The sequence below is a fragment of the Protopterus annectens genome, chromosome 3.part0 (assembly GCF_019279795.1).
Source record: "Protopterus annectens isolate FY-2018-M chromosome 3.part0, PAN1.0, whole genome shotgun sequence".
NCBI lineage: Eukaryota > Metazoa > Chordata > Ceratodontiformes > Protopteridae > Protopterus > Protopterus annectens.
The window spans coordinates 404418783-404443589 of NC_056731.1; the positions used below are offsets into that span (position 1 = coordinate 404418783).

Here is a 24807-nt window from a genome sequence, read left to right on the forward strand (position 1 = left end):
CCATAACTATAGGAGTCCCACAGGGTTCTATCTTCGGACCACTACTATTCACAGTCTTCACAAATGACCTCCATACTTCCACACAGCATGCATCTATAATTCAGTATGCAGATGACACTACCTTAATCTGTGCTGCACAAAACATTCCCACCCTCCTGCAAACAACTCAACTAGCATTCTCTAACATTGAAAACTACCTTACCAAAGCCCAACTTATCCTCAATCCAAAGAAAACTCAGCTTATGATTATAACCAGTTCTAACAAAAACACTAACAGTCAATTCACTATCTACTCCACAAATGCTACTCCAGTTGCTCCAGTGGCACAGGCTAAGCTATTGGAAATAACCATAGACTCCCACCTAAAATTTGATAGTCATCTCAACTTAACTATTAAAAAAGTACATGCCAAACTGGGGTCACTCTACCGTATCAAACCATTTCTTACCAACAACACAAGATCAGCCATTGCTCGCTCCCAACTTCTATCCACCTTAATCTATGTATCTCCCATTCTGACTAATCTCAACAAAACTGAACTAAGCAAAATGGAAGCTTGCTATAACAGAATTACCCACTTTGCTGCAAATTGCTCATATAAAACTCATCACTGTACAGCTTTGAGACAGCTCCACTGGCTTGAACTGCCCAACCTCCTAACCTACAATCAGCTCTGCCTCTGTCATTCTATCTATTACCTCCCCAATAAGTGTCCTGCCCTCAAAAACCTAGTACAACATCACTCAGCCAAAAGGCCTCTTAGATCATCAAGCAAACTACTACTAGAAGTCACCAACAGCTACAATAGCTTTGGAGATGCACTATATAGTAGTTCAGTGGCTAAAAAATGGAACTCTGTCCCTACTAGCATTCAAAACACATCATCCATAGCCTCCTTTAAAGACCTCATCAGGCAACATCTCAAGCAAAGTTGGCAGTGCCATAATTGCTCCCCAGGCTAGTGAAAGCGGATAACATATACATACTAAATCTAGAGCACTTGATAATAGTTTTCAGCCTTACGCACAAACACTGGCTAATCTACAATGTATGTACTGTACCTGTGTACTATGTATGTATTCTACCTATGTTCCAAATTTCAGCTGTACACCACAAATCTATTAATTATTTTATTTTTAAAATTAATATTTTTTTGTTTGTTCTCTCCACTGTAACTGTTTATTTGCCGCATACCACTGTAAAAACATGTCTCTTTTAATTTGTGTGTATACTGATCATGTCTAAATAACTAAATGTGTATGTAATTTTTCTTTGTGGAGCTTTTCTCCCCAGGCTTATGCTGAAAAAGGGCCTTTACGGCTCAGTCAGACACCCCCGGTTAACAAATGTAAAATAAAAAAAAAAAAAAAGTAAAATAATAAATAAATACTGTTTTTACTACATATCTTCAACTTTGACTGGATCTGTTCTCCCTAGAACTCTGCTGAAAAGTAGAACTTCAGATCAGATTCATTCTGTCCCAGTCAATGAACGGAATTAAATAATGCTTTGTAGTGCGTTTTGTTTGGGGGGGGCATCAGTCAGTGTGCTTGGCAGACCAATAAGTAATACCAAGCCTTATGAGCACACCTCATGGCTAACGCTGGAACTGCAGGCACTCATATTTGCCTCTGGAGGAATATAAATTTCCAAAACAGTGGAGGTTTCAGATGAAATCTCAGCTGTGGATGGCTTGAAACTGTCCTAAATGAACTGAAGCATTCCTGGGACCAGAACTTTTGTTGTGAATCAGATATTAATAGACTGTTCAGGAGACTCGAGATCTGAAAGGTCAGACAAAAAATGTAATCATGGAGATTCTAGTTCTGACCAATAACATATATATATATATATATATATATATATATATATATATATCTATATGCAGATGATATTAGAACATATATACTGCTGTGAGTCATCTTAGCAAAAGAAACTTGAATGTAGAGGTCACATTCACAGATGCTGCATTATTAAAGGGTGATTTTTCAAATGATTTTTAGAGGAGCACAGAGAATAAATTTGAAGAGAATTGATCATCAGAAGGCATAGAATGGTTTATCTGCTGCAAGGGCAGTTTAGAGAGAGAAAGAGAGAGAGGAACAGGGAGGGAAGGAGCAGTTACACGAGTCCTATATTTGATTCTGAGGTTGACGTGGCAGTGGAAAACAAAACACTGGCAACAAAAGCTGAAAGGGCTGACAGAAGAAAGAAAAAGAAAACTAATATGGTTATGTTTTATTGTGCCATAAGCAGGAAGGGAGTATACGATTACATTACTTTTGTAACTGGAATCCAGGTGTTTCAAGAAAAACAGGAGAAAGTAAGGAAGTGAAAGAATGGTCAAAAAGAAGTATTTGTAGAATTATTGCCGAAAGCAAATGTACAAACTTAAGACTTTTGGTTAATTTTTAAAGCTGTGAAGGAAGAGATTTTGCTTCACAGAACCAGTATATTTGTCATTTCATAAAAATGGCAGTATGGATTAAGAAACATATGCCATTAGAGGAGTGATGGTGGTTAAGTCCTGTGCTGGATTATTTTACTTATTTTCAGTGCTGTGGGAACGGCTCTGTCGTAACCTTAGTGCTTACTTAAGCTATGTGCAGTACCCAGTGTGTGGAAAGGGTTCATTCAGTCCAGATCCACCATAATTAGGACGGTGTGAAGCATAGAGCTGTAGTCTGATTGTACTTACTTTTGTTACTGAAATTCACTTGGGGACTATAATGACAGAACTACCATGGCAGCTTTACTTCCTTAACTAACCAGTCTCAAGGGTAGCTAACAGTTTAGCTTTGTAAAAGAAAGTTACTTCATCTGAGTCCCAATTAATTATTCGCTGCCGTTACTCATGCAAGTGGAAAAGGCCAAGCACTAAGCATTTAGTTTGTGAACTTTTGAACTTTAGTTGTATAACTAGCAAACAAAGTCAGGTATGTGAACAACAGGTAAAATAATGTATGCTTTTTTGTAAATGGTGAAGTGATTGTTGTAGCAGTTTTTTTTTTTTTTTTGATTTTTGTCTTGGCTCTAACACTTTTTGTTGCATTCATGTGGAACACCAGAATGCTGAAGCGGAAATTTATAAATGAACATTACAGATATCAGTAAGAAAAGATTAACAGTCTGCGTCCAGACAGTGATGAAAAGCACCTGAAAACATAACTGGATAATCTGGAATGACACATGGTTCTATAACAAATTTTGATGCCACAAAGTACACGTGCACGTGTATGGAACGTGACCCTTAAGAGTTTGGTACTGGACTTGACTGGCTGACTTCTATCACAGATTACATTGAATTAGCATCTGGGCAGTGTTCCTTTAGGCTGATTTGACTGTATCAGCCTTAAATCTGAGGATGCCCATCCTTCCACGGCATAGGGGATAAAACTACCCATGCTGTGCAACGATTATTTCTCCCATGCGTTTAGCAGCCCACGTTCATGAAGCAGATCTGCACAGCTCTTACTCTTCTGGTAGTTCTTTATATCCTTGAAACTAACTACAGGTTGTCCAAAAGTCAGTAGCTTTGTCTGTATCAACATTCCCAGAAAAATCATGTTCACAGCTTTCAATTTTTTTTCCAAAGCTTTGTCAAGTCACAATTTTTCATGCAACATGTATCCATCAACATTATGTCACAATCATGTACTTACTAAAGTTGCATATTCACTTTTTTCATAAACTTTGTAACATTTCAAACTAGTGACATTTTTTCCATGGAATAAACCTGTCTGGCCCTTCACTACCATTTATTTTCTCCATTTCCCCCAACATTCCTTACTAGCCCCGTTTCTCAGGTTTCCATTGTGAAGGGAATTACCCCCTCACCTTCCATTTAAGGGTATGTATGTTATTCTTAAGCCTAGTTTTTAAAACTTGGGTGCAGCACACTGACCTTTCCAATTCAGAGCTTTAGCAATGCACCGTGCTCTCATTTCTTGCAAAACACTTGCCATCAGATACTTCCTGAACTGATCTAAATTCAGATGACATACTTTGATTCACAAGCATAATTTGTTACCAGTTTTATACGAATTTCTTCCCTTAGTTCCTTTTACACAGAACTGGTCCATCACTATTTCAATAAGTACGGGTAAATGTTCATTTAACATTTCCTTGCATGTAGCAGCAGTTATTTCTGTAAACATATGTAAGCCCTCACCTGTGTGTATATGAACCTTTACAGTAGTACTCTGTAGGCATTTCTTAGAAATTAAATGTTTTTTTGAGATATAAGGGATACTGCTACACCTTTGACAACTACCAGTATAATTTATCATTTTATTTTATCATTTGTAGTAAAGACAGATGCAAACATTTCTCTTCCCTTTTCATTTCTTATCAAAAGATTGGCAGTTTGGCTTCATTTCCAAAGATTTTTTTTATTCTGGCCACATACATTTAGTATTTTCACTATGATAATTGCTGTCTAACTTGTGTGGATGTATTTTACTGCAACATTCGAGTTATCTGCACCCCATTTCTCCACAGAATGAACATTTTACCTTTTTATAATTGATTTTTTTGTACTGTTATGTTTGTAACAAAATATTATACCTTTTGCAAGATATGAATTCATTATGTCTCTGTTCACTGCACCAGCATATAGCTTGTGCACCCATGTCTGCTGTGTATCTCTGTCAAAGGTCCAGTCTCTTAAAACTGCCTTAAGGGCCTTTAAAAGGGTGAGTTAGATTCTAGAAGTAGTCTTCTCTGGCAAATTTCACTGGAAATTTCACACACAAATCCACCTCTAAGTACGGTATCCAAACATTTTCACCAGTCACAGTTCACAGCAAAGTGTTTCAGTTCAGTTGCATACTCTGTCATCATTTCGCTGGCATTTCAGTTGCAGTGATTAAAATGAAAACATTAATATCAGTGGTTCAGGCCCAAAATGTTTTTGTTGCTGAATCATGTTCTGAAGCAATCCATATGAGGATTCATGCATAACACTGAGTAATGTCACTGTGGGCGTTTTCAAAGGAATGTCATTTGCTGCTAAAGATTGTTAATTAATTCTTTATACACCTGGTGGTGTATGTAAACTTTGGCTGTAGATGATTGTCACTGTTGAAGTGACACCACAACCCCATGTGCAAAAATGGGAAAAAGAGGTTGTGGATGGATGGGTACAGAGTAGCACTTTATAGTTGATTTAAACTCTTAAGGTCTTCCTCAATGAGCATATCTAGTAGATTAGGAACTCCCCAACATCAGAAATCTTGCATCTTTTCTTGTATTTAATGTAATATGATATAAGACACACACAGAGCAAGAGAATGCTTTGAAGCGACTTTATCACTAAACACAAACTGAGCACATGTGCTTACCTTTTATATCCATGTGTGGGCTCACTCTCACAGAGCCCCTGCAGTTATGTATTCATTTCAAGGGATCCTAACCTGCATTTCAAACTTTTATTTTTGTTTTTGTGTAGTTCTGTTTATTTTAGGACTATGGTTTGTGTTGATAATTACATGGATATGATGACCTTACTCGTGTTTATTTATCTGGTCTGTATCACATGTTTGCTTTGTTTAGTTATTGTTGTGTACATCTGTCATACTGTACCCTGGGAATTTGACAGTTTGATGTTTAGTGAGTGTCTCTGCTGGAAAACAGTTTGAATTCTACAGCACTCATATGCATATTATTTGTATCAATAAAACATATTAGAGCTATCAAAGATTAACTTTAAGAACAATGTATAGGCAAAGTTCGTAATATCTAATTACTGTAAAGCTGAAATAGTTAACGATGTTCTTGGTAATAACGCAAATGTTAAATATTCTATAACTTTTAGCTGGAAGTTGAAAATACATTAAAGACGCTGTATCTTCAAACCTAAATCATAGTCCTAGAACTTAAATGAAGTTATTTTGTAACACTAGTCTTTCTCTTGCAAAGTTTATTTATAAATTTATCTAACTTTTGCTGTAACTATTTTTTCCTCCAGAATGTTATGGCAAGAGCATTATATGACAATGTCCCAGAGACTCCAGAGGAACTGTCTTTCCGTAAAGGAGATATTTTAACAGTGATTGAACAGAATGCTGGGGGCATTGAAGGATGGTGGCTTTGTTCTTTACATGGTCGGCAAGGCATTGCACCTGGAAACCGCCTCAAACTCTTAATTGGCCCAGTGTTTGATAGTCCTCCAAGCCAGCAACTTTCTCATTCAGATTCACTGCACCAGTCATTTCAGCAGCAGCAACTCTACCAAATCCCAGCATCTCAAATGAATTACAGAAGCCCAGTGTATCAGGTGCCACCCACACATTTAAGTCAGGGGATTTATCAGGTTCCCACTGGCCATGGACAGCATGTTCCTGATGTTCACCAAGCTTTATCTTCACCACAGAAAAATATGTGGGGATTACCAGATGGTGCACAGCGCTTAACCAAGGTTAGTCGACATCTAATAAAATTCTGTCTTGCAATTGTACACATTATCAAGTTTTCTTGTGCATGCCTCATACTGGTATTGGATTTCATAAACAATGAGCCTGTTGTTGACTGCTTACCTGTACTTCACGATTTCAGTGTGTGCTGGTGCAAAATGAGTGTTTTTCCCAGTACATAAATACTGAATATTCCTTTTTCAAATACTTCTCAACTTAAATGTAAAGATAGTGCTACAAAATGGCACAAGATGGTCACAGTGTGTTAGAAAGCAAGTGTTTGCCATTATTGTGCATGGAAATGTTACTAAGATTACACTTTGACCCTTGTGTCATTCCAGACATGCAGCTCTAAAGGTTTTAATTTCTGAGTTTTTTCTTCTGAAATTGATCATATTGTTTCAGAATGTTGAAGGTGGCATCCAAGAACATCTGTGAATTTATCTGGATGGTTACATAGACAAGGGCAACACATTCAAAAATAAATGAGGACATTGGGGGCAAAGAGAGAGAAAGTAGATGCTGACCGAGGTACGAGTCATAGATGACACAGGTAAACCATAACCACAGCCCTTAAACTTACTGTGGTATGTAATATAATTCTTTAATGAGAGAATCTTCCCCAAAGACCTTGGGCTCCCAGAAAGTGCCCCATTGGCCTACATAACCATCATGTCATACACATTTAGTTATAAGAAAACAAAATAAAGTGAGAATCTGTTGCTTTGCTTTTAATTAATAGTTTGTTACCCTGGTCAGAAATACAGCAAGTCTTCAGTGTTAGTTATGCTAGCTGGTGATACATTTATTTTGGGGTCTCCATGCAGAGCAATGCTTTGTATAACATTGCATTGCAGTTGTTACTTATATTAAATGCCCATCTTATGGATTTTTTGGAACAGAGATTTATGTTTTATCAATTTTGTAAACAATCAATGTTATGTGGTCCTATCTCGCCTACATTCCTTACTCACGGGTTCAGAGCCGAGAATCGGCTCCGACTTGGCCAAACATTCTAGCACAAAGTCTCTAATTGGCTGGGCTAACCCGGTATCCCAGGGTGCACCTCGACCTCACCCCAGATCTCGTTTGCCGCTCGTAGAGTTAGGACGTGGTCTCGCTTGGCTGTGGCCAAGTACCATTTTAAATACCTTTAAATACTTTTAGTATTTTAGCAGTCTCTTTTTGTCAAAAGCTATTTTCATAGCTATTTTTCGTGCTTGATTAGTTGTTGCATGAGGTTGAGAGTTTAGCTGTTTGTGGTATCCCTACTGTTTCGTGGGCTAGGCCCGTTTAAGTTAGAGGACCTAGTCCTCTCCTGTGCCCTCCTGGTTGTGATTTGCTGTTGTGTTAGTGGTTAACAATTTGTTTCAGGAAGCATTTAAGTTAGAGTTTCCTTGTCCTGTCAAGTGTTTGTCAGTCTTCCCGCCCTCCCTTAGTGTTTGACTCTGTTGGTTGTGTGTGGTGCAGTTGCTTGCCATGTCGAAAGAACTGAAGGAACATAAACCCTCTGGGTTTAAGAAGTGTACTAAATGTGGCCATAAAATGTCCATCACAGATGGGCACTCTATCTGTGTGTATTGTCTTGGTGCTATTCACTTGCAAGAGTCCTGCAGTTTCTGTCATGTGTTTAGCCCTAGGGTACTGCAGGAACGTAAAAACAAACTGATTTTGAAGGGTCTGATCAAGCCCTCCTTTGAAGAGGCCTTGGAGTCGTCCCCGCCTACTAGTACCAAGTCTAAGCCTCCTAAGGCCAAGAAAAGATCTCTGGCTCGGTCTGCTTCTTCGGAGCCATCGGAGAAGGTTTGTAAATTGGTACTTCCTCCTTGGCTCCTCTGTCCTTGAGGCCGAAGGAGAAGGTCTCGGAAATGGACACTACATTCTCGGCTCCATTGCCCTCGGGGCGAAGGAGAAGGACTCTGATATGGATACTACCTCCTCAGCTCCATTGTCCTCGGAGCCGCAGAAGGTATCTGTTGTACTGGGGTTGACCTTGGCTCCGATATTATTGGAACCTCTTTGGAGCAGGTCACCCAGTGTCAGGCATGAGTCTCCAGTCGGGAGATCTAGGTCTCCCTCTGATGTTCATCGTGCATACAGCTGCAGTCATAACAGATGGGTTCTCCTGCTGTCAGGCGGGTTCTCGGTCAGCCGAATTCCAAAATCTAGGTCTGGCATCGGTTGTCGTCGCTTCTTCCCTGACGTCAGTGCGACAGGGGTGTAAAGGAACCAGCCGACGCCATTTTCTTCAGTCTTTCTTGCCGTGCGCTGCCCGAAGCAGAAGCAGTTCGCAAGTGCCGGTCGGCCAGCTCCTGAAATTATGAAATTTGGAAACCGAAGTCTTCTTAAAAGCTAAGTACCCCGTTGGGGAAACTTTTCTTGCCTCAGACCGATGTCAGACAAAGTTAATAATTGTATTTCTTGTGGGAAGCAAATACCACATAAGGATTTCCATTCCCTCTGTATATCTTGTTTAGGCCCAGACCACGACGTCTCGGTCTGTCGCTTTTGTGCTACATTCAACAAACGCACTATTAAGCGTCGGGCGGAGTTCGCCCAGCATTATTTTGGGAAAGCATTTAACTATACTATGTCGTTGGATACTCCGACTCCGGTTTTGTCTAAAAAACGCAAAGACAAGGACCGACACACGAGGTCCGCGGCCTCTACAGACACCACGCCAAAGCTGACTACACGTGGTCCGGTTCTCAGTGAGGCGCCTACGCAGCCCCTGATTACCGACGACACTTCTTTGACGGTGTCTCCTGTGCCCGAGGTCGCAGGCTCCTCGCCCACACCCGACTACAGATACCAAGCCACTCTTGGCGTTGAAACTCAGAATGTGGACAGGTCCACCTCCACTCAAGGTGTCTTCAGACCTTCCTCTTCTTTCTCCATCAAGGCTTTCACAAAGTCTTAAGCAACCATGCACCCTAAGAGACCAGCTACACAGGGCCCATCTCCAGGCCCCATGCCTAAGAAACAGATGCTTAAAATGGCTGAGGATTTAATTACTCTAATCAGAGGCTCTCAGCCCCCACCGGACAAAAGGCCCAGAGTGGAGGAAGCCCCCTCCTCTGATCAGGGCTCCATTATTTCAGAGCACTCTGATGATGAGGAACATTCTTACTCCCCTTTTGAAGACTCTGATGCGGAGGAGTCCATCCCTTCTGTATCCCCCCCTGAGGATTACTCATTTGGGGAAACTTTGCATACCTTAAGGGGACACTTCCACTGGGAAGGCCAGGATTATTCAGATTCCAAGAAAAGGCTCAGGGAATTTCTCTTGTTACCTCAGCATAGGCCTCTGGCTATACCTCCTGTCTTGGACATCCTAGATGATGTTTACTCGGAGGCCTGCCTTAACCCGGACTCTCTACCTCCAGCTCCAGTTAAGCCTGACAGGTACTACAGGGTTCCTGACTCACACCAATTTCTTTAGAAAAGCCATGCTTCTGACCCATCTCACAGGGCCCCAAGGGAGTTAAGGCCTCCATTGCCAAAAATCCATTGCCTTCCGAGAGAGATTCCAGATCCTTAGAAAGGTGGGGAAAAAGGGTATATACCTCGGCTACCTTATCCATGAGGGCCTTAAACTGTCAGTTTCATATGCTAAAATACTAACAGTTTTTGTTATCACAATTGAAGAGTAAAATGTCACAACCTGAACAACCAGACTTGAAGGAGTTGCAGGATTTGATGCATAGTGCAGAACAGGTGGGTAAGCATACCTTACAATGTGGTTTTGATGCTCTAGAGGCCTCATGCAGAGCTGCTGTTACAGGATCAGTCATACATAGGCATGCCTGGCTCAAGGAACAAGCCTTGCCTGATCATGTCAAAGCTAAATTACTAGACGTCCCTCTTCAAAAGGATGTACTATTTGGTGCTAATGCTGAGGAGGTATTAAGGAAAATGGAGGAAAAGGCTAAATCAATGCAAACTGTGAAAGAATTTCTACAGGTTCAACCCCCACATTTTAGTAGAAATTGGCCTTCCAAAAACTGGTCCTTTCCTGCCACAGACAGACCCCAAAGAGGCAGATACAGGCCCGAGGAGCAGAGGACAATCCCAAGGCTCGTATAGAGGCAGACAATGGCAAGCTCCTACACAAAGAGGTGGTGAGGACAACTCGCAATCTTTCAGAAAGCAAACCCAATGACTTTCCCCTTTGCATGCCAACCAGGTTTCAAATGGCAGCCCCCTTAGGAGGAAAGCTGGCATTATTTTCAAAAATTGGCATGTTGTCACAAAGGACAAATGGATCCTGGACATTATAAACAGAGGCTACAAATTCCATTTTCACACCCTTCCAAAAATGAGAGGCTTGCCAAACCTGCCACACAATCAAAGGGCTGAGGCACAAAAGCAAATTACAGATCTCATAAACATGAAAGCTATTCAAGAGGTACCTACGCACGAACAAGGTCAAGGTTTTTATTCCAGGCTATTTCTGGTGCCAAGGAAGGGAAAAGATTGGAGACCTATTTTGGATCTATCCATCCTAAACACATTCCTACTCGTACCAAAATTCAAGATGCTCACTCTACAGCAACTTCTTCCCATGCTGGGCAAGGAGTCTTGGCTGGTAACATTGGACCTCAACGAGGCATACCTGCATGTCCCAATCAGGCAAAATTGCAGAAGATACCTCAGATTTCTTGCAGGTTCAACCCATTATCAATTCTCTGCATTGCCCTTTGGCTTATCTACTGCACCCAGAGTATTCACGAAATGCCTGGCATCAGTAATTGCCTACTGCAGACTTCAAGGGATACAGATATATCCCTATTTGGACGACTGCCTGATCCATGCGGACAGCAAGCACATTCTTCAGAAACATCTGGCTTATGTAATAATGTTATTGAAATCTCTGGGATACACAGTCAACAAAAAGAAATCAAGGCTAATACCCTCTCGGAAGATAATTTTCCTGGGTGCCAATTTGGACACAAACACCCAGATGGCCTACCTCACGCCAGAGAAGTAGGGGCAACTAATATAATACTTCAGAACACTAGCAAACTGCACCAGGCTGACTGCAAGGAAAATCCTGCAGGCTCTGGGATTCATGGCATCTTGCATCTTACTAATCCCATGTGCAAAGCTGCATATGAGGAAACTACAATGGTACCTAAAAAAACATATGGTCTAAACACAGCCACAGCTTGGAAGCAATTGTACCACTCATTCCATGCCTTCAAAAGGAATTTATGTGGCGGGCTCAAGCTTGCCAAAGAAACACAGGTCTTCCTTTCTGTGTACCTCAAGCAACTCAAATCATCACAACAGACACCTCAGACTACGCCTGGGGAGCACACATGACAGATCAGTGCATTCAGGGAAAATGGACCCGAAAAGAGAAGCACCTTCACATCAACCAAAAGGAAATGCTAGCCGTGCAAAAGGCTATTATGACCTTCAAAGACCTACTGCATCCAGGCCAGCTATTGATAAGGACAGACAACACCACAGTGATGTGGTACATAAACAAGCAGGGGGGAACTCATTCATACCCCCTGTGCAGGCAAGCCATGATCCTATGGAACACAGCACTGGAATTGAAAATTCAACTACAGGCACAATTCCTGCCAGGGAAGGAAAACACACTGGCAGACAACCTAAGCAGAAATATGACAGATCCACGCGAATGGAAGTTGCATCCTCTAGTTTTCACAAAGATAACTCAGGCATGGGGACAGCCAGACATAGATCTCTTTGCTACCCACAGAAATTGCAGGTTGAAAAAATTTTGTTCAAGGACCTATCATCCACAGGCCTGGAAAGTGGACGCACTTTCCTTCAATTGGGCAACATTGACAGTCTATGCCTTCCCGCCTCTTCCTCTGCTGCCCAAAGTTCTATTAAAAGGCAGAGCAGAGAGGCTGAAAATGATTCTCATTGCTCCAGACTGGCCAAGACAACACTGGTATCCGCTCCTGAAGAGCCTGACACATTCCCCACCATGGATCCTGCCTCTAGTCCCTCTTCTGTTGTCCCAGCACAACTACAAAACTCTTCACAGCCATCTCAAAACTCTAAATCTAGCTGCATGGAGAATTCCTTGATTTCCCAACAGTTTCTCCTCTCCAAGGAGGTGCAGGATGTCATCTTGGAGGCCAGAAGACCTTCTACTAGAAAGGCCTACTCCACCAAATGGAAACAATTTTGTGCCTGGAATCAAGAAAAGGGACAGAATCCTTGGGTGATAAACATACCTCAAATTTTACAGTACCTAGCTGAGATGTTAAACAATGGACTTTCCTTCTCCTCCATCAAGATCCACACTTCAGCCATTTCTGCACAATACAACACAGATCCTCCTTTATTCTCTCATCCTCTCTTAAGGCAGTTCCTCAGAGGGGCAAAGAATATAAAACCCCCAAGGAAACCACCAGTCCCTGCTTGGGACCTCAACTCGTAGATTGGAAAAGCTGACCCTTCCTCCCTTCGAGCCAGCTTCTTCATCAGAGTTACAGTACTTGTCATGGAAAACAGCCTTTCTTCTGGCTATCACCTCAGCTCGCAGGGTTTCGGAGCTACAGGCCCTCATGGCTGTGCAACCATTCATCATTTTCCATCAGGACAGAGTTTCCTTACGAACCAACCCTACCTTTATGCCAAAGGTAGTATCCAGTGTAGCTTTGAATCAGACTATCCACTTACCTACCTTTTATCCTAATCCACAAAACAAAGGGGAAAGACTACTACATTCCTTGGACATTCACAGACAACTTCGTTACTACTTGGACAAGACAAAGCCATTCAGGAAATCTGAGCAACTCTTTGTGTCCTATGCTGCAGGTGCTCAAGGAAAGGCTATTTCCAAACAGACAATTTCAAACTGGATAGCCCACTGCATACACTTTTGTTACTCATTTCATGGAAAAACTGTGCCTGCATGCATCAGATCCCACTCCACCAGAGCCACAGCTACCTCTGCAGCCTTCCTCAGGGGGGTCCCTACCCAAGGGCATTTTGGAAGCAGCCACCTGGAGTTCAGTGCACACTTTCTCCAAGCACTATCACCTCCCACTATACTCAAAATCTAGACCGGGCTTTGCCACAGCAGTCCTGCAGGGCATCCTAGCCCCTCCTAGTTCCACTTAGTGCCTACCACCCTTACTTAGCTTTGGGATTCTACCCATCTGTTATGACTGCAGCTGTATGCAAGATGAACATAGTACAGTTTTGTACCTACCATAAATACTTATGTACTTATCACATATTTACTTTATGTGATGTCATCTGTCAGGTGAACTGTGTTGTGTGACATCACCTGTCACTGCTCCTGACATTATAGAATGTTGAATATTCATGATCCGTATTCAGATATGGTAAAAAGTAAACAAGTGGTAGCTGTGCCTCAGGAACTGATTTCCTGGGGATTGAATTAACAAAGTGATTTCTGAATGTTTACATTTTATGTAACTGCTACTATTACAAAATGCTAAAGTCTGCTTATAGAAACTTGTGACTGCTGTGAGTGCTGCTTTGAACGTCACATCAAAAAGTTCTAAACTGTCTATAAAATTTTTGCAGGACATGTCGCAAGGAACAAATTTATCACCCTTATTCTTAACCTTTATACAAAGCCGCACTTAAGTGTGCCAGAATTGGAATCTTGTATCCTGGGGAACTAATGACTATAGTTGTCTTAAATGTTTTGTGCAAGTTTAAAGACGATCTAAAAATATAAGCTTCTATAACTGCATATCCGATGCTGTTAAAGTATGCAGATTTGGACTGCAGAGCACATAAAAATGTTCAAAACTGTGTACTAGCAGTACCTCCACCAGTTAGACTTTGTCGAATCTGAATTTCTGGAATACTTTGGATTAATTTTATGGAGTTGCAGTACTCTTGTGTATTTCACTTGTTTCTTTCTTTGTTTGTCTGTTTATTCATTCATTCATTTTCCAATGTGTAGGTTCATAGGTAAGTACTAGGCTAGCTTCTGTTGCAGGTCATTTTAAGCCTAAGCATTTTCTCTTTCGGTGCATTTAATGGACCTATTCCGTTTGGTATCCTATTGGCCCTACCCAGGCCACTGTTTATAATTATATGTTAGCCCTAGTAAGAATAACTGTAACCATATCATAGATAGTTTGTGGGGAACTATGCATGGGGTAAAGCATTTAGGAGTTGCCTCTGTCTATTATTAATACATAGTGCAGTCCTGGGGTAAATTTTCCATTATCCATCCATAGATCCAAGTTGCATGTGAATGTGGGCATGGATGACTTTGTTTTACATGGACAGGGAGTCTGTTACAGGGCAGTGATATCCCCTGTGACATATACCTGCTCCTCCAAACTATTCTTTTGATGTCGTAGAGTATTTCTGATGCCATTGACTTGCTGATGTGCAGTAGGTTCATCACCATCTGGTCTGAGGATTCCTTATATGCCAGACACAGGTCACCTCTTAGAAGTCTGTAGGATACTGAGTATAGTGATGGGACTTTGAATCAGTCCATGTAGGGTATGTTGTTTAGGCCCCGTATCCTTTTAGTAAGGCATCATTGTGGGTATTGCAGTTGTTGCATGTGGCTGGACAAGTACATGCCAAAGTGAGCATTGTTCTCAATGACTGGCCTAATGAGGGCTGAGTAAAAGGGGACAATGGCATCCCTAGATCTACACACAATCCCTTCATTTATAAGCTGCGCAATGTAGACTTTTTTTACAACAATGGGCATATATTGGTCAACAGCAAATCCTGAACAACTGTATGAACTCTTAGGGGTGCATTGTCAGTGTGGTAGTTCCCTGGGATCAAAGCATAGGATAATACATTTTTTGGTATCTAGTTTCAGTCAATGATTTTAGCACCAGTTATTTGTTTTGGACAAACCTTCTTGCAGGATGGCCAAGTCATTTGTGGATTCAATGACTGCTCCTAACTTGCAGTCATCTGCAAACGTAGTTAACCAGAGCCCATTGGCATTGGCCTTTAATTCAAAGAAGTATAATCTGAACAGGAGAGGTCCCAGTGCTGAACCCTGGAGAACTCCATTAGTGATTGATCTCTTTCTGGAAGTAGCTTCCCCTGTTTTGATCTCTGGCATCTTATATGTGATCAATAGCCAATCCAGTGGGTGACACAGGGTTTTATTCCCATTTTATTTTGGTTTCCTTCTTAACTGAGAGGGGGATTCTTTGAAAAGCTTTGGCCAGGTTGACTTGTGTAGTGTGTACCATTTTATCTTCATCCATTACTTTGGTGACATTTTCAAAGCATGTCCGCCAGGTTGAGTAAGCATGACCTGCCAATATACTTTATTACCCTGTAAAGGGTCACAGAGAAACTGAATCCTATCCAGGCACACAGTTGACGTAAGGCATGGACATGATGTAAGCCTATCATGATGTCCATTCATACACACAGTCACACACACACACACACACACACACACACACACACACATACACCATGAGCAGTTTGGAAGATTGTCAGTTCACTATTGACATGTCTTTAGGATGAGTGAGAAAACAAGCTAACCCAGTAAAACCTCAGTTGAACATGTGGGTACAGAGACTCCAGAGACTTCCAATACTCTGGAATAGACTCCCCATTCATGTCAAGCAGAACACATCACTGGCCCTCTTCAAGAGAAATCTTGATGAGTGGATGGGAAATAGGAAATTCACCCTGGGGATTACTTCAATTGCATTGCTAGATTAGGGGCACAGGGAACTAACGTCTGGTAAGCCAGATGGCTGGGAACACTATTGGGCTAGGCTTGCACTGGCTCCAGGGCCATTAGCCTAGTACTTGCCTATGAACCTATGAAGAAGACACACCGGTCAGGAATCCTAGTACACCTTTGTGCACTGTCTTCATCCCTTGTGCAATGCATGCAACAGTGTTAGGGAGGAAGATGTTAAGATACCTGTAGGGCATGCATGTATTTGGCACCCCAGTGCTTGTCCTTTTTTTTGTTTTTTTGTTTGTTTTTTGGGGGGGGGATGTCCATTTGACAGTACAGATGGTGAAGTAGACTTCTAGTAACACCATAGCTGCTGCCTACTGCAGAGCACTGACATAGATGCCCTGCTGGGGACAGACACAGTGTTTGAAAGCGATGTGTGAATGCTGAAACCTGAAGTACTGAGGGTGGCTGCTGTGACTGGCTGACATAGTATTATGTTGTCTTTTAGTGCTCGTACTGCGCGAGGTGAGTCGTATTGCATGGCTACAGTAGTAGCGCTAGCTTGCCTAGTGCTCTGTGGTCGTGGTGAAGTATGATTCAGAAACCTTTTTGCACTCTGGCTGTAACTGCAGAGCATATGTAATTTAAATATAGTTACTCCCTTTATTTATGAATTTATTCATTTATTTATTGGCATTTGTTTACTAGGAAAGTCTGACTAGGTAATGCTACCCATTTTCAGAAAAGGCCGCAGGGAGAAAATCTCCACAAATACAATTACTGTGAGAAATGTACATATATATGATAATTCATACCATATTACAGTATAATATATGTACAAATACATTATTACATTAAAGAACATATTACAGATACCACAAGTACAGCAAAATATATACAATGGCATTATTAAGTCAGAGAACAGGTAGCGGTTGGGAGGGTGGCCTAATGGCTAAGGTGCTTGCCTTACAAACACAAGGTGCAGGGTTTGAGTCTCACACGGGATAATTGGCTAGGCTTAAAATGGCTCGCAAGGGCAGTTAGCTTAGTATTAACCTATGAAATTACTATGAAATTATCCTGTTATATATGAATACAGGTTACTAACTTGTATATGAATGTGATGCTATACAGATACAGAGAATTGAGATTACACATTCCTATCAGTAGAGGGCATGGAAAAATTCACAATAGAAAAATTAATCAAAATGATATTTATGTACATGTAGAGTAAAAACCACCATTGGTAGGAGAATAGCATTAACACTGGTGAGGAAGGGATAGCATGTGTTGCTTTTGCACAGAGATGCATTTGTATCAATGTACTGAAATATGCACCATTTTAATGTTTTTATTATGACACTCTGCAACAGTGTACATACATGGCAGGCTAATGGTTTCTTCAGTACTGACCTGCTACACCAAACAGCAGTGCCCACGCCACATCAGTTACTTCAGTGCCTCATTTTTTGTTGTTAGTCTACAGTTGCCCCCTCTTATATTTTTGGCACTCATACACATTTTACTCCACAGTTCATGAATTTGTGAATTGGATGCATTATAGGGCACACCATTTGTACTGTAATTCGTGCCTGGACTCCTTTAGGTATGTAGCTGAATATGTCCATACTCCTTAGCATTCAGATACGTTTATGGAATGTACAGTACTTTTCTAGGTGGTTCAGCCCATGCACAGGGCCTGAGCAGCTGCAGACAGTTTATATGAATCCAGGCCATACTAGTATTCTGAGCAGGACTTTTACAGCTAGAATGTTTTGCTTTTCTCAATGTGTTGTGCATCTGTAAGCTTCCAAGCATTGTAATTTGGAAGATTTCTGTACTCAGTCAGTCTGTGCTTGGTTCCACTTTTGAGATCTGAGACCTGACATTGTGCTGCCATCTTCTAAATAAACAGAATGCTTTTTACAATCCTTTAATTTATTTTCCAGATCAGGCAATTTTTTGTCATTCAGCTGAGGTTTGGAGTAATGCTGAGACACTGAAGTGTAGCATCACATGTTTGCATTATATAAATGCAACCTGTCTTGCCACAATGGTGAACTCCCAATTCCGTGTTTCCTTGTTGTTGCACAGTTAATATACTACCCGATTAGGACATATATTTTTCTCTGCAGTGATTCATGTGAGTAACACAAAAAGCTAAGCATTATATTAATCAATGGGGCAGACTCTTCAAGTTTGAAGTGTCACTTTGGTAATTGATGTGGTAGTTCTACCAAGGGTTATGAACAAAAGAATGCACCAAGATGCCTTTCTGTCTGTTTTTTATGTAGTGAATGGCACTTATGCATAGTGCTTAAGAGTAATGAGCTGTAAATGAACTCCATCTGGTAGACCTTGGTTTGAATCCCACAATCTCTAATGCATGATCCTGAATGTCAGCTTGCCAGAACTAAGTTCATGGGATTTAACTGTGTGTGTGTGTGTGTGTGTGTGTGTGTGTGTGTGTGTGTGTGTGTGTGTGTGTGTGTGTGTGTGTGTGTGTGTGTGCCACTTCTAGTAATGTTCAGTTAGTTATACATACTGGAAAACCACATTCGGTTACTTTCTTATCATTAACAGTTAAGTATAATGGGGTTAAAACTTGTGTTATTTTTTCAGGTTGGTATAAGGAATAAATACTAGCGTATACACATTAAGAAAATAGATTGGCAAATATAGCTTTTTGCTGGGCAAGAGAAATCAGTATAGAACTACAAGAGTAAGTTAAAAGGGGAGAAAATGAATAGAAAGGAAAAAAAAGAGGTCAAAATAGGAGGATAATTAAAAATGAAAAGGATAGAAAGGAGTAGGTTTGGGAAAAAGAGAAGGGAGTGCAAAACAAGATAAAAATGAGAGTCGTTCACTTTTGTGACGAATAGTTGCATATCATATGATTTACTAAACATTTCAGTCTGCATTTAAGTTGGCATGCTTCTTATACCTCTATATGCTGCAAACACAGTAATATAAATTTAAAACAAAAATAGCTAATTACAAACACCTTTAACCACCTTGTAAATAGGTCCTGGTTATTTATAGTACTGCACAGCAGACACTGGGAGAAGAACACAGGAAGTTCTTGGATGGAAAAGAATAGTTTAAATTTTAATTTAATTTACATTGTCAGGAATGGCCAACATTCCTTTCCCCACTGCACATTTTTTATTTAAAATGTCCAGCTTTTCTTTTCAAGTCACATACTTGCATGAGATCTATTTATTTAAAAAGGTTGCTGCTATAAATATTGTATAGTATATAAAACTTACGTAAATGTTACTACAGTCCTACTGTTAAATATTTATACTTAATTAAATACAGCTTCATACAGAAGTTGTCAATTTGTACTAAATAAAATGTATTTTGTAAGTCTTCCTACTTTGGTGTCCTCTTTCAGAATCCACTGTGATCCTTAGGCTACAAGATCCATTTTTACTTAACTTGAAATCCGTGCACATAACCTGCAAAGCCACCTACTTGTAAAGCGGAATTCTGTTGCAGAAGCTAATAAAACCAGAGCCATCTTTCCTGTTACACTCCCTTGATATGAACTGTTTCAAAGGGATTCCCTTGTTATGTATTGTTTCAAAGGGATTCCAGCAGTCTTTAGTATACAACTTTACTGTGAATAGTGTTCAGTGGAGGCAGCAGTACCAGGAAGGAAAGAATATGTAATTCTGTTGCAGTATATTTTTCAGTCAGTCAATTGAAAAGATAAAGTAGACAGAGGCAAAGCCAAAGGCACAGAAAGTAGGGAAAGCACTGAGAGCAAAATGGCAATACATTTTTCTTAGTTTCATAGTTATCATACACGTTTCCAAAGCTGTTTGTTAAAGAGATGGCGAGTCACCCTGTGGAGTCTTCGAAACTGTCATCTACTACTGTAGTGGAGTATTTGTCAGTGGGCACAGCCAGGGCCCAGGCTCTCCTTGTTCCCACCTCAGACCTTACTTGACTTCCTCACTCCAGTCAGGGATTTTCCATTCATACTTCTGTTAAAATATGATCTTGTCTTGGCTACCATAATGGATGGGATGGGATGGTCACTAGTCTCTCCTATTCCAATTCCGATGCTGGCATTACAGGCAGTGGCCTTGCCAGTGGCCTTGCTGCCCGAATCAGTCATCACCTGATATCAGTGGAGAAAACATCAAGTTGCCCTTACTCTGTATAATTGGCTCATGGCTGCTCCAACCAAGTCTGTTCTCATTCAACAAATGGGATCTCTGCTCAGGCTGTTCTCTTCTCGTTGGATGGTGATGAAACTTGTAAAACCCTAACCCCCTCCACTAGTTCATGTTTTGACATTTGTTGACCATTCCCTCTAAAACATGATAAACCTCAGTGTCTGAGGTACGTGGTCTCTCATATTCTGTTATTCCATGGTCTAACCATGGAATTGCACCTCAAAATATTAAGACTTATACCAGCATTGATCTTTATGCTTCCTTGTGTCAAAGTTCACATGAAACCCTGCAGAGGACTTGTTGAATTCAGTGGTCTCAACGTACTGACCTTCTCCATTTTCCTGCTATGTCTCACCTAGCTTGGTGTCTGGGTCCTCTCATTCTTCCAAAAGTGAACCATTTTTTTTCTTGAAAAACTCCTTAGACAACAGCTACCACAGATGCATTGATCCTTTTTTTTTTGAAGGGCAAACTGCTCAGGGGCAGGAACATTTCATGGGTTTCAGTTACAGATCAGTGTGTTGAATAAGGGCAGACTTTGCAAGCCTTTCAAATCCATCTTTCCCTGGTGTGCTTTGTTCATTCAGTTAGAAAATATGGGATTAGCCAAGTACCTCAACATAGAAGAGAAATATATGCACTTACCTATTCGGCTGTAAGACCATGAAGGCTTGCAGCTGTGCATTATTCAATCGGATCACTTTTTGGTGGTGACTCACATTCTAGAAAAGTTCATATAATTAGCTAACAGGTTAATCTACTGCATCCTAATGCCTCAGAAGTGGTCATTCAGTCTGTCAATGACCAAGATGATTTCTTAGTTTTTCTTTAGCCAAAATTTACCTTGACAAACAAGTCCAAGTGTCCCAAGTACTTCTTCCTCATACCTTATCTGGGATGGCGAACAGTGAATGCCCTTACCTGCTTCTGGCTGGTCACTTGTATGCTTCTGTGCTTTCTCCTATTTTTGTGATAACAAGGTTTAATCAGAAGGACAGCCTACAAAAGGCCACATAATTCTTAATGCAAACTTCTGATACAGGCAGGCCTAGTTCACTGTTCTTTAACAAGATCTCATCAAGGGCTCATTGATTTGCCTTCTTTCCAAAATGTTATCTCATCAGTTAGGGAAAGCTAACACCAAACTTCATGCCATGCTTAATTCCACTGACCAATAAGTCCTATGACTTATTGCGTAGAGTGTCCTTCATTATCTCCTCTGGCCAGAGGCTGCCTAATCAATTGATTCACAAGGAAACATGGACTAGATTTTCTCTGGGCTACCAATCTGGGTGTAAACCTTTTCTTTGTGCCTATTCCCAAATTCTATGGTACTTGTCAGAAATCTTCAACACTATGCTCAGCTATTCCACTGGGAAGGTGCCTTTAGCAATAATGTTTACATTTTACATAGGCAAGACTATTTTCCCAAGTTTTACTGCATTTGTTCAAAACCTTTCTTTCAGGTACTTTCCAACTTGGTTCTCCTTTAAAGAGACATAATTCCCCATGGAACATTTGCTTTATGCCAGAAACACTTAGCCTTCCCCCTTAAAGACAATAGTGTCAGACAAGCCAAGGTTTCTAGTCTTAAAAAACTTTTTTCATAGTGACTATCATTTCTGCTAAAAGAATTTCAAAACTTCAGGTGACTCAAACCTTTGTACCTGCTAGTCTTCCCCATAAGGAGAGAGTGACTGTCAGGAGTGATCCGTCTTTTTTGCCCAAGATGATCATGAAAACCAGTTTAGACCAAACATGTAACTTACCAGTTTTTTTTCTAGCCTATGCTAATCAAACTGAATACCGCCCTCATTGGATGGATGTTCGCACACAACTTAGAATCAAGGTGGATAGGAATGGGCCCTGGAAGGAGGATGAACTGATTTTTGTATCTTTTGCTACAACATGGCTTGGCAGGTCACAAGACAGGCCTTGTCCAGGTAGTTGGCTAAATGTATACTCTTTTACTGGATTAAGTATAAATGGATACTCTCACCAACCCCAATGTTTCATTTCACTAGAGCAGTTACCATCTATATGGCTTTTTCCGTAAGCCACCTTAAACTAAATTTGAACTCCTGTTACCGTGTCATCTCTAAACACCATTGTGAGGCATTCTAAACTGCGTGTCTTCTCCAAATTTTCTTTTGGAGCCATTGCTGTGAGAAGCATATTCTAATGGAATAGCCTGGGACTCACTCCTAAGGGATACCAAAGATGGATTTCTTCTTATCAGATGTAAAACATAGGGGTATTCTTCATAATACCAGAGCTGTAAGTAGAGTATCTGTTTTTGCTAACACAGCCACCTCCAACTCCCCTATTTTTTTCTAGGTTTTTCTTCTTGTATTCATGTGGAAGCGAGAAGCTGGTTAAGAATTAACCTGTATTAGTACACAATAGACAAATATGTTTACTGTGAGAATGTGTAAAATGCTGTATTATATTTTGACACTGAAATTTGCTTCCTATTTCTTGCACACTGCTCTATAATATGTATTAGCAGCAGCTGTGGTAGAGTTTAGAAAAACATCAGATTTGCTATTCTGTAACAATGGCTTAACACAAATTTTATATTAAAATAGTAACCTACCTGTCTTTTGTATGCTGGTTAGCTCAATCCAAAATGGCATGTGGCAGGCACAATGGAATTTTGAAGAAAGGATGGTGTGACAAAAATCAGACATAACCCCCTTTTTTGCTGTAGATGGAGAGGATTAATAAAGAGGCCAGGAAGTCTTCATCAGACAGCTGTTTCTAGGTTTGCTGCTACATTATATAATGCCACAAAGTACATTTAACAATTTCACATCAGATTTTTGACAAGAAAGTTTGCAGCCACAGAGTATAAGGTGACAGAGGAAGAAATAGGAAGATAGAACAAACAGCAGTGGTGTAAGAATTCTGATTTTCAGCTGTGAATGGTACTGATTTAATTTTTCCTTTGTCTCCTCCACACAGAGATGAAAATAGGTTCATAGGTTCATACTAGGCCATCTGCCCTAGGGCATTTATAAGCCTAGCCAGAGTATGTTTGGCTTTCGCCACCCATTTTAAATTAATTTTGCTATGCCCTTTTTCGAGGTTAGTATACTGTGCCTCTGTCTAACAGTGACACAGAAGTGATACCCGGGGTAAACCTACAACCTCCCATCCACTCATCAAGGACTCTGCCTAACCTGGTCTGGGATTTTATTCCAGAGTGATGGGAGCCTCTGGGTTATGAATCTGTCCCTCCAGCATGTCCTATTTATTTCAGAGCTGAGGTTCAAGTCTCTCGAGCACGTAGCTCGATGGGATTTGGATTTTTTGAGGTGCAGCATGTCCCTTAATTCCGGGTTGGACATGGCTTTATACGTCAGGCACAGATCACCTCTGAGCAGGCGGTATGCCACTGAGTAGAGCTGGAGTTTCTTTAACCGGGCAGCATATGGCATCTGTTTGAGCCCTTTGATCCTCTTGGTGAGGTACTTTTGGGGTCTTTCCAGTTGCTGCAGGTGTTTGGTAAGGTACATCCCAAAAGGGGCATTGTACTCGATTATGGGCCTGATGAGGGATGAGTAAAGACGCACGATGACCTCCCCTGATCTGGATGTGAATCCCTTCATGATTAGGTGGGCTATATAAAATGTTTTTCTAACCACTTTGGCCACGTGGTTGTCAAATGAGAGATTGCTATCAACTTGGGTCCCCAGGTCCCTAATTACTTCTTCTGTACTTAATGGATTACCACCTATGTGGTAATTTGTGGGCACTTTTTTTTTGCCAAAGGGGATGACTATACACTTTTTGGCATTTAGCTTGAGGCCATGTCTCTCTTACAGCTATTTCTGTTTGGTATGGAGAGAATCAGACTAAGTCAGTGATTCCAGGGAAGGTGCCATTTGCATTTGATAGCAGGCTCTGCTTACTAATGGATTCATGTTAAGCTGAAGTTATACAAGCAAGTCAAGTTGCTTGCAGTGTTTTGACAATCTTAATACAAGTTGTAGCAACCCTAATCTCATTTTATTAATTGTTACCATCTGGGACTATAATCTGCATTTTGCCTTTCAGTCAAACATGTATAATATGGATGTTTAAAATACTGTAAATAAGCAAATTAACTGAGTAGTTTAAGATTGGTTGCATATGCTGAGAAATGGTAATACATCTAGCAGCAGACAGTGATGTTAAACTGAGGTCCTGCCTACTTTATTTAATTATATAGTAATTGGTTAGGTGAAGTGGTCCTTGGGCCATTTTCAGACATGACCTGGGCACAATGTGCCAGAAATTAGGAGCATGAATGGAGTGTATGTCAAAGGACAGGTGATATAGCTATACACAGATTACCGATTGCAGTTGACAATAAATCTATCTCTTTCTAATACAATGGTCATATCCTAATAAAAGTTTTTGATGTTAGTATCACATCTAAATATTAGACATTGATTAGCAATCATTTTAAAAACTATAGTATTATTTCAACATTATATATATATATATATATATATATATATATATATATATATATATATATATATATATAGATGGTACTTGCGTATTA

The 24807-nt window shown here is 40.5% G+C and overlaps 1 protein-coding gene across 1 annotated transcript in view; it reads left to right on the forward strand.

Moving 5' to 3' along the window:
* The window catches only part of NEDD9 (neural precursor cell expressed, developmentally down-regulated 9), a 240101-nt gene that overhangs the window by 91861 nt on the left and 123433 nt on the right, over nt 1–24807 (forward strand). Inside the window, exon 2 of the mRNA XM_044064852.1 lies at nt 5969–6418. Coding sequence (XP_043920787.1) covers nt 5969–6418 — 450 coding nt within the window. The remainder of the gene's footprint in view (nt 1–5968; nt 6419–24807) is intronic.